The 10,540-nt window shown below is 34.0% G+C and overlaps 1 protein-coding gene across 1 annotated transcript in view; it reads left to right on the forward strand.

The window, feature by feature from the left end:
• LOC106462283 (GATA zinc finger domain-containing protein 1-like) overlaps positions 1–6,670 on the forward strand; it is a 10,911-nt gene extending 4,241 nt beyond the window's left edge. Inside the window, exons 2-4 of the mRNA XM_013922184.2 lie at positions 1,507–1,566; positions 4,064–4,244; positions 4,892–6,670. Of these exons, the coding sequence (XP_013777638.1) occupies positions 1,507–1,566; positions 4,064–4,244; positions 4,892–5,085 (435 nt within the window). The 3' untranslated portion in view covers positions 5,086–6,670. The remainder of the gene's footprint in view (positions 1–1,506; positions 1,567–4,063; positions 4,245–4,891) is intronic.
• Positions 6,671–10,540: the final 3,870 nt, after the last annotated feature.

Below are 10,540 nucleotides of genomic sequence, written 5' to 3' on the forward strand. Positions count from 1 at the left end.
TATAACTACTTCTATACTCATTTCCTATGCCAAACTTTTTCTGAACTTACTTTTTATGCAGCTAGTTTATTGTGATCTTCACCACTGTCTAGTCCTATTTTAAAACTTCCCTTCAGCTGAGTTAATAACCTTTGCAAACAAGCCAGACCCTGCTCTATTTAAATGTAAACCACCCATTCCAAAAAGCTCCCTTCTCCCATTGAACTGATCCCACAAGTCCAACCAGCCAATCTGTTCATCCTTACATATTAATCTAAGCTTAGCATTTAGCCTAGTGACCTACTTATAATTTCACTTTCACAATTGGCAGTATCCCTGACACAATTAAGTTGTGGCTTTTTTTTCTTTAAATGCCTTTATCAACTCCTTGTATTTATTAGTTAGCTCCTCTGCCCTACATCTTTAGCCCTATGTGCTTAAAAAAACTGCATCATTGCTAGCCCTCTTTATTATATCTCTTATTATGTCAGTTATATCCTCCACCTTTGCCCCTGGGTAGCATAATATAATTTTTTTCCCTATTTACACCACAGACTATTCTGTCCACATGCCTTGTCAAGGAATCTCCTATAACCTCCTTATCATCCACATCCTTCTCTGACCCTTTTGTTTTCCTTCACTCCAATAGTTTCTCATCTCTACAAGCCAAGGACTGAAATCTGTTGCTCAATAGAATAGGCTCATTACAGTTAAATCCACTACTTTTAGCCCTAAAAGTACTCTTTCTAACTTTCTGAAAGTCATTATTAGCTGATGTATCCCTTGCATGTAAAAGCTTAAGCTCCTCTTGAAACCCTGCTGCCATTTCCCACAGTTACACTTCTCTTTATCTAGTACCTCTACTCTAATTAGGATAGCCTCCAACTTCTCTTACAGCCTATAAACTCTATGTACAAATTGCACATCTTCACTACTAGCTTCCTTAAAACTATATACCAGTTCCAAGTTCCCAAATAATAAAAAAAAATGTAGGATTAAGAGAACTATTCAAAATAAAGAATGTAATGTGATGCTTAGGTTGTACAAATCACTTATCAGACCTTACCTAGAATACTGTATTCAAGTATGGTGTCCATATCTTCCAAAATATGTAGATATACTTGAACAAGTTCATAGAAGATCAGCTAAGATGGTAACAAGTTATCATAATACGTTTTTTTATATGTACATGTAAGTTTTATAATTTTAAACAGAAAATATTGATGTCTATAAATATATAGTGTTTGCTATTGTTGAAATAATCAATTATGGATGTTTATCATAATTTGTTTTTTAATAATTTAGGACTTGGATTAGATTTTTCTTACATTTTTTTCCTGTATTAGCTATAAATGACAGGCTATTAAACTTCAAGAATGTCAGTAGTCAGAATATTTCCCTCATTTTAGTTGTTTATAAATTTGTGAATGGTGTAATTTTTCATAAATACTGTATAAATAACAAATATTGATCGTATGTATTAATATACATATTGATAAGACAACTTATATATATCAATTATTCCAGACCACCAAAGCTCCAACTTCTGTTGCTTCACCTGTAACATCGGACTGTGTGTACTATAAGGTAACTTAAAATATTTGTTTTTATTTTTCTTGTAATTTTAATTTATTTCAGCAGTAATATGTAAAAGTTTCAAATGATCAGCCATCATTAAATTAAATTTTATTTTTTCACATCTATATATTATGGTATGAAAGTTTCTGAAAAATGAGTTTTTTCAGCTTTGGCAAAATTTCCTAAAAAATTCAATCTTCCTTTCCAAAGTCTGAAAGTAATTGTATACATCATAGATGTTAATATATATTTTTTGGAGTGTTCTGTAGTTCTTCCTTTTTTCAACTATAAACAAGTAGTGATAAAGACCTTTAACATATAATATCATCAAATAATAGTACTATTTATAGAATAGAGATTATTGATATTAGAAATTAAAGTGCAACTTTAAAATATAATTTTAAATTTGTTCTGTGATATGCTTCTGTTATTGCTGTGGAACATCAATACATACACGAGTATGTATAATATAAAAATTATGGTATCTCTATTAGAAAAAAATTATTTTATAAAAGCTTGTAATAATCCTCCTATTTAGATAAGTTTGGATTATAGTGTCTTAGGCATAAAGTATGCACTGACACTGCTCCTTTTAGAACATATCCTAAATATATTTTATGTCTAGCCACAGTAGCATATAAATCATAGGAATATCATTTCATAAAAGACTTTGAGATAGTAATAGGGTTAGCTTGGTTTTATATTAATAATTGTTTTCTTGGTTACCATACCAGCTGTTGGTCTTAGCAGTCACTCAAATGTCCCTTTTGTTTCAAATCCCTCTACACTTTAAGTTTTTGTGCGCATGAAAGAAAAGTAAATGTGTGTGTGTGTGTGTGTTAGCTCCAATTCATGATCAGTAATGGAAAACTAAAAAAAAATTAACATTTTCAAATTCATACAAACATTGGTGCATTACATTTGTTTTCTTATTTACTGAACACCGTTCTGTACTGCTGACAGTAGACAAGACAGTTTATATTCCTTTGCCAATCTTTGTTGTTAATTGAGCACTATGTGGCTAAAAATAAACTATGTCAAAATTAGCTTAGTTTTTCATGCTTGTTCATCATTTCATTCACAAAAAAATCAATGTCTAAATGTCTATTATTGTAATGGTACCAAATCTAAATTCCATTAGGATGAGTTAACTAGGATTTATTACTTTCAGTGATTAATGCTATAAAATGTATAATTACATTTTGTTGTATATCAGTGACAAATATGATTATTCATCTAATGCTAACTAAAGCGTATGAGAAGTCATAATATAAGTGCATTTATGTCTTAATTCTGTTGGTTTCAGACATTAATATGGTAAATAAATGAAACTCAAAATACAGTTGAGTTGGCAATTGCTGGTGGGAGAATTGCCTTAACAGGTATATTTATTCCATGAAAACTGTATTTTCTTGGAGACATACAAGCTTAAAGTAATTAGCTTTTGCTACGTAAATAATTTATTGGCTTCTTTAAAAATCAGTAATTAAAAATTTTCAACCTGAAGTATTTAGTTAAATATAAACAGCTGATGGTCATCACTATTTGAAAAGTTATAAAAAATGATGGAAACATTACATAACAAGTAAAGATTAAAAATTATTATTAGTTCTACCCAAGACTTGTAAATGGATGAAGTACTGTAACAATCATTTCAACTAAAACATTGTATGCTGTAAACCAACTAGTCTGATGAGCTTTGGTATCAAGTAACGTGTAATAAGGTGTTGTTGAATTACTGGTTGATGCACAGTAATGTTAGTTTCAACTAAAACATTGTATGCTGTAAACCAGCTAGTCTGATGAGCTTTGGTATCAAGTAATGTGTAATAAGGTGTTGTTGAATTACTGGTTGATACACAATAATGTTAGTTTCAACTAAAACATTGTACGTTGTAAATCAGCTAGTCTGATGAGCTTTGGTAACAAGTAATGTATAATAAGGTGTTGTTGAATTACTGGTTGATACACAGTAATGTTAGTTTCAACTAAAACATTGTAAACCAGCTAGTCTGATGAGCTTTGGTATCAAGTAATGTGTAATAAGGTGTTGTTGAATTACTGGTTGATACACAGTAATATTAGTTTCAACTAAAACGTTGTAAACCAGCTAGTCTGATGAGCTTTGGTATCAAGTAATGTGTAATAAGGTGTTGTTGAATTACTGGTTGATACACAGTAATGTTAGTTTCAACTAAAACATTGTAAACCAGCTAGTCTGATGAGCTTTGGTATCAAGTAATGTGTAATAAGGTCTGATACACAGTAATATTAATTTCAACTAAAACATTGTATACTGTAAACCAGCTAGTATGATGAGCTCTGGTTTTAAACTAGTAAATAAGAAGGTGAGTAAAAATTATTATTTTGATGTAACAAGACATATTATTATCTATTAGCTTTTTTTTTACCAGATTTTAGGGTTGTTGTATTTACTTATATCATAGCATATAGAATTTTAGTCAAGTGCTCTAACAAAAGTTTTTTTTTTGTCAATCTTCTTTAGGGGTTTTATTATCAGGTGGGAGATATTGTCTCGGTGGTTGACGTGGAAGGTGATGTGTACTATGCTCAGATTCGGGGACTGCTACAGGACCAATATTGTGAGAAGAGTGCTGTGCTATCCTGGCTCATTCCAACACAGTCCAGTCCAAAAGACTACTTTGATCCTGCAACATATATTATTGGTGAGTCTTTTCCAGAACATTAGAATGTGGTTCAGCATGAACGTAAAAAAAAGTAGTAACAGATTTTCTTGGTGTTTTATTGACATACCTATAAAAAATGTGACAAGTTCCTTGAAAAACGCCTAGATGGAAGGGTAATATTTAATACTATCATTTTATGTGTATGGGTGTGTCATACTAACCAAAATTAGTCTAGTATTGATCATCATAAGGATGAGTACTACAATACCTTTTTGGGGATGGATGGTAATTTAGGTTTTAATATATATTTTTTATTATACATGTTCCCCATCAGTGTTTATGTGTATATATATATATATAATATTTAAAGCACCACCAGGTTTGAAGTATTGTACCTTTTACTTTTTTGGTTGGTATTGATTTAGTAGCTGTAATAAGACTGCTCTTCAGCCAGATGCTCTTTTTGTAGTAAGAGATGTATGGGAGACAATCAGTTGCACACTTTAATTTTAACCTGTAAGCCTGGTTTGAATATACATGTGGTCATCATTGTTTTTCTTGTTATTAAACATTTGGTGACTTTATTTAATTTTTAGGTGCAGTTGGGATCTAACCACTTATTATTCAGCAAATTTTATTTGGTTTTATTATATGTATGTATAAAAGTAATATTCTGTTCCATGTAGGACCAGAAGAAGATATTCCAAGGAAATTAGACTGTTTGGAGTTTGTGTGTAATGCTCCAGCAGAATATTTCAAAGCACATCACAGTCCTTATCCCACTCAACCATCTAGACCTGAAATGTGTTTCATCTGGACAAGGATAGGGCCACAAATTAAGCCACTTCCTTCTCAAGAGGAGGTGTTTGGAATATCCTGAAAATGTGGTCTTACAGTTAGTATTTTGAAGCACTGTGTAAATATATGTATAGTTAAACTGTTTTCCATACAATGAACCACCACCTTTCAACTAGATAACTACCATTTCTTCAGATTAAAGCACGTGTACTTGGTCAGTTTTGCAATCTTCAATTCTAAAAGTAGGAAGAAAAATTGGAACTTCAGATGTGATAGTGATGACTGTGAAAACCAAATTTTAATATATATATACATATATATATGGTGTCTCAAACGTTGGTCACCATAGGCTGAATGTCTGTACATGCATACAGATCACCTACACACGTTTTCCAGTGCTAAGTGTCATTATCTAAAACACATGTAAAATAAACATTAAATTCATCAGTTTTATAATGACAACTGACTTGGGACACCCTGTATGCAGTGGTGGGATTCAGCCAGTTCGCAATTGTTCGTGCAAATAGGTTCCTAAAATTTCCAGAGGTCGCCAAACCGGTCCTTAATCCTTTCAGTCTGTGCACGATTTTTCTTTATAAGGAATATTTATTTTATAAAAACATTCAATAAAAATTGTTCGTATATTTGCAAGTGTCAACATAAACAAAAACAATGTTTTTCTTAACGTAATGCCTTGGTAGGTCGTGGCTTGTCATTGTCATATGCTGGTGCATGCGCACAGAGCTTGGGTGGGCACATTATTCCGCCATGGGAGAACATTGGCGGTTGGCTTTAGTCTTCAGTGCATGCCTAGACACAGTAGTGGTAGTGTGTTTCTCATGTGTTTAGACATTTTATCGGTGTTATTTGTTTCGTATAAATAATAAGTTACTTATTATAATACTATATAATCCTTTTTTATCATGAGTAGGTAATTAGATTCGATAATTTTTATACCTATTAATTTGATTTCCATAGCGGTTATTAAACTTCAAAATTTATTGACATATTAAATTTTAGCCCCAAAAATTAACCGACAACAGGTTTTATCTGATTTTTTTTGGAATAAACCAAGATCTGAAAAATTAAGTCTTAAATCACAAATATTTAAAGGAAAGTACATAAATAAAGAATTTCAATAAGGGGGGTAAGGAGTGGGCGAACGGGTTATTAAAAATTTTGAATCCCACCACTGCCTGTATGTGATGAAAAATGTAGTTATACTCAAAGCTGTAGATAATGCTTATCCTACAAATATATTAGTTTTCCCATAAGTCAACAAAACATTAATAAAATGTTCAAGTCAAAATTGTTCTCAGACTTCCATTCTATAAAGTAAATATGAAAAAATATTTAGAAAAAAATTTTTTTTTTTTTACTGCAAAGACTTTAGTAAAGACTGAAAACTAACTGCCAGTATCAGGTATACTTTAGCACCAAATGAACTTATTACTCATCATGATTAAAAATAAAAACTGCAAGTTGTTTAGGTTTACAAATATAAATGGGCTAAAATGACATACAAAAAAACAGGGAATAAGATTTAACATTTTGTATATATTTTTAAAGTAAACACACATTGTAGTGTCTTAATAAGTTAGGGTTTTACTACAAGATTTTATGCTTAATGTAATTTCACTGAAGCTAATAAACTGATATTTGTGAGAGATTATGTGCAATTTGTGTGTTTTTATTTAAACGTGATAACCTGCTTCACACTGACAACTTTAAATAAATCTTAATATAAGTCACTTAATATTTAATGTATTTCTACTAACCCTGGATATTGTTAGTTAGCAGGATTTCAAAACGATCTACTCAGGTAATTCTTGAACTGTGCAAGCACTGATACAAAAGATCGGCACATGGCTAAAGCATGGCCTGCTTGTTATTAATAAAACTGTTTAGTTCTTTAAACTCATCTTAAAAAATGTTAGAAACAACTTTATATTAAAGTGTATGATACAGTTAAGAGTGGCAGATTTTAAATAATTAGATATGAAATACTATCACGGATGTTCCAGTCAAGTGTACATGTACTACACATGGAAAAGCATGTTATTATAAACAAGTATCAACCTTGTCTTTATTTGTAAATGCAAGAAAAGATGTATGCATTTCTAGGGAAAATATATAATTGTCTGACAAATGCTTTTCTTGTAGAGGATACTTTCCCAGTGTTTTTTTACACCTGAAGAACATATAAACAGTTTATTGTACTTTTTCCTGTAGAAAAACTATTTTACAATAGAAAAACAGTTCAGATAAACCAATGAATGTGAGCTAGACATTAACCATACATTCTAAAGTCTTGGCAATGAGAATAAGAGGGATTGGTTGGTGAGTGGAAGGACACTAATCCAACTGTCACTGATTGATTTTGAAAGCATATCATGTGAAAAGGAGTTTAGATGGCACAACATGAAAAAGAGACAGCCACTTTCTGAGGCAGTGTTGCTCTGATTAAGTGAAATCTTGAGTTCAACAATGGAGCAAAGAGCATTTAACCAGTCAGTGCAACCTTCTGCCAAACTTCCTCAGGAGAAAAAAGTTACAGTTATAAACTCAATGTCACATTTTTCTAAAAGGGGGTTGTGATATCAAAATGCCTTCATGTAAAGGTCCATGACTTTGATTTCTCTGCAGCTGCAAACTAGGAAGGATTAGCTGATGTGTAGTGCACCCAGAATGGCATATTGGGCATTGCCCCTGAAGATTGATTTTGGAGTAAGAGAAGCATGGTGAGTCCGAGATTTGATGGGGTAGTCTCTACAGAACTCCCAGGCTGCTGCAAGCCAGAATAACTCAACCCCAGCTCTGGTGAGGACCACTTGAGAAGGACTGGATGTGCTGCTGGTAGAAAAATTATGCTAATCAAAGCTGTTTCACTAGCAGGTGAAACAATGGGTACCAACCTGCAAACCATGAGATAGAAGAGAGCCTCTCCAAGCTGAGATGTATCCTGCCAGGGTGACCATGGATCATGAAAAAACCTGTGATTTAACAAAGCATCTGGATGAGATGCTGAGAGAAACTCACTGGCCTAGGCCAGGAACCAACTATTCACCCAGCACAGAAACAGCTTGAATCTGGCTGGACAGATCTGTACCATGTACTCCATCAGATTGATCCAGTGTCAGATGAGTTACAGTGGATGTGAGGCATGTGGAACATGCTGATAAGCTGGGTCCACACATCACAGATGAACCTATTGTGCATTGGTTTTACAAAGAGTCTGAGGTTGAGACTGTTGAATGAGAGGAGGACAAGTCATGTTGGTTTATAACAATGAGAAGGAAAGAGCTGAAAGCACTTATCTGGATGCCCAAGATAAACCAAAAGTCAGAAGCAAATGAAAGCTCCAACAGTTGGCTGAGCGACAGCTTCCCAAATCAATTTGGGTGTGAGTAGCATTGATCACTACATGAGCTAGGATAGTCTCTGATTGTCGAATCACTGACTGAAAGGAAGTGGTGATCCTTGTTCTCCAAGTGCTCAAGTCATGTTCACAGTCAAATCTATGGACTAAATTGCCTGATTTCCATAGAGGATGGGAAGCTCAGAAGCATTAGTGATACATCTTCTATGTGTGATATAGGGTGTGAGTACATATGAAGCCCATAGAGATTTCACTTGAACAAGATACAAAGTTATGACAATCTCTAAAGGATTTCAAGGCAGGTTATGATGTAATCCAGTAGTTACAACCTTTTTAAACCTACACATCTGGCTGAACTTTTGATCAATTGGAATTCACCTGACTTTATGTTTTCAATCTGGACTTTTTCTATTTAGGGTTATTTCCTGAAAACCTGTGTAAGCTGCATTACATACTGCCAACTTAAAAGAGACCAATTCACCCAAGACTTTTACAGTGAAGGAATGGAATACATGGCCATACCTTGTATTCCTGGAGCCAGGCTGGTGTGCACTACAGCCAAGCTTATGAATGAATATGCTTTCTTTTCCAATGCATCATACATAGGAGAGCTTGCTGCATCCACTGTTATGTTAGCCATAAAGTTTTCTGGGGCCGAGTACTCCCCATTAGCTGTGGGAGGTCCCATGGAGTTCAAACCTCCAGTGAATGTACTGGTGATGGAGGGAGTAGCAGTGATGACTGCTTCATTGACCTTGAAGGAGCCAAGCCTCCAATTGATTCAGCAGCAGCCCATGCCATTAATGTTGACTTCAGCAAATTTGAAGTCAGTGTCTGGAACTTGAATCCTTCCGTCTGGGAGGGATGGATCCCTGAATGGGGCTGGCTGCCATTACCATCACTACCATGGTAATGCAGACCAGCCAGCTGGCTCATGGGCCATCCTAGTTCATAACAGTGTGATTTGGTTCAAGTGTATTTTGTTACTTTACTGTATGAGAACGTTATACAAATCTGTCAGTCTTAAAATAATATTACAAAATACACTTGAACCAAATAATGCTGTTATGTTTTGGGCTTTTAACCATTATATTATGGAAAAGCCCTTTGCTTTATACAAGTTGATCTTCATGCATATACAGGATGTTATGCCAGAATATAAATTAATCTTATATGCAGAATCCTTGAGACTTCTATCAAATACTGATCCTTTGATTTGCCGTCTTGATCAGTCACGTCATTGAGTGATAATTAAGAAATTATTAACGATTTTCTAAAACTCCAGTACAAGAAATGATTATAAACTTTAATAGATCTATAAAGTAAAATTTACTAACCACGCGCATAGTGCATATCCTGGCCTGTCCACTTTCCTCACAAAGTCCGATAAAAAGTCACCATTTACATATTTTTCCTCCAGCCACGACCATTTGAACTTGTTCTTTACCTTTCCTTCTATGCTACTGATATCCACCGACCTATCTACTTGTTTGTACATTTCATTTGATCTATTATCGCTTCGGTAAACACCTTTGAATAGATAAGGCTCTTCAATTGTCTCGCTCAATAGAACGGTACACAAAAGAATGACCGCGTTTTCTAAAGCACGTTTTCGAGATAAAATCTCGTTCACATGACATGAAATTTGCATTATAAGCATACAAGGTCTCGTACATGCCAGCAAGCATTGCGAGACTACAAAATGGCGGCGCCCTGTCACCGAATGTAAACAAACCGCGCGATTGCATAAACGCTTATCTATGGCATGGAACACCAAAATCCGATAAATGATTTTAAAAAATTTGTTTCTCAGGAAGAAAACCGGAGGTTTTCAGGATTTTTTAGAAATATTCGGATTTCCGGATATATCCAGAAGACTTTCTTATTAATAATTTCTTAATTATCATTCAATGACGTGACTGATCAAGATGGCAAATCAAAGGATCAGTATTTGAGAGAAGTCTCAAGAATACAGACAGATCCAACCCTACCTGGGATAAATGACAGCACCCGACTGGATCACTGGTGGAGAGAGGTTATGCCTTGCTATCCAGCTCTTGGGAAGGTAGTAAGAACTTGTCTTAGTATTTTCACTGGACCCAAAATAGAACAGTCATTTAGCGTTATGAATGTCCTCATTGATGCTAAAACAAACAGG

Source organism: Limulus polyphemus, unplaced genomic scaffold, assembly GCF_000517525.1.
Source record: "Limulus polyphemus unplaced genomic scaffold, Limulus_polyphemus-2.1.2 Scaffold1132, whole genome shotgun sequence".
In the NCBI taxonomy this organism is placed as follows: domain Eukaryota; kingdom Metazoa; phylum Arthropoda; class Merostomata; order Xiphosura; family Limulidae; genus Limulus; species Limulus polyphemus.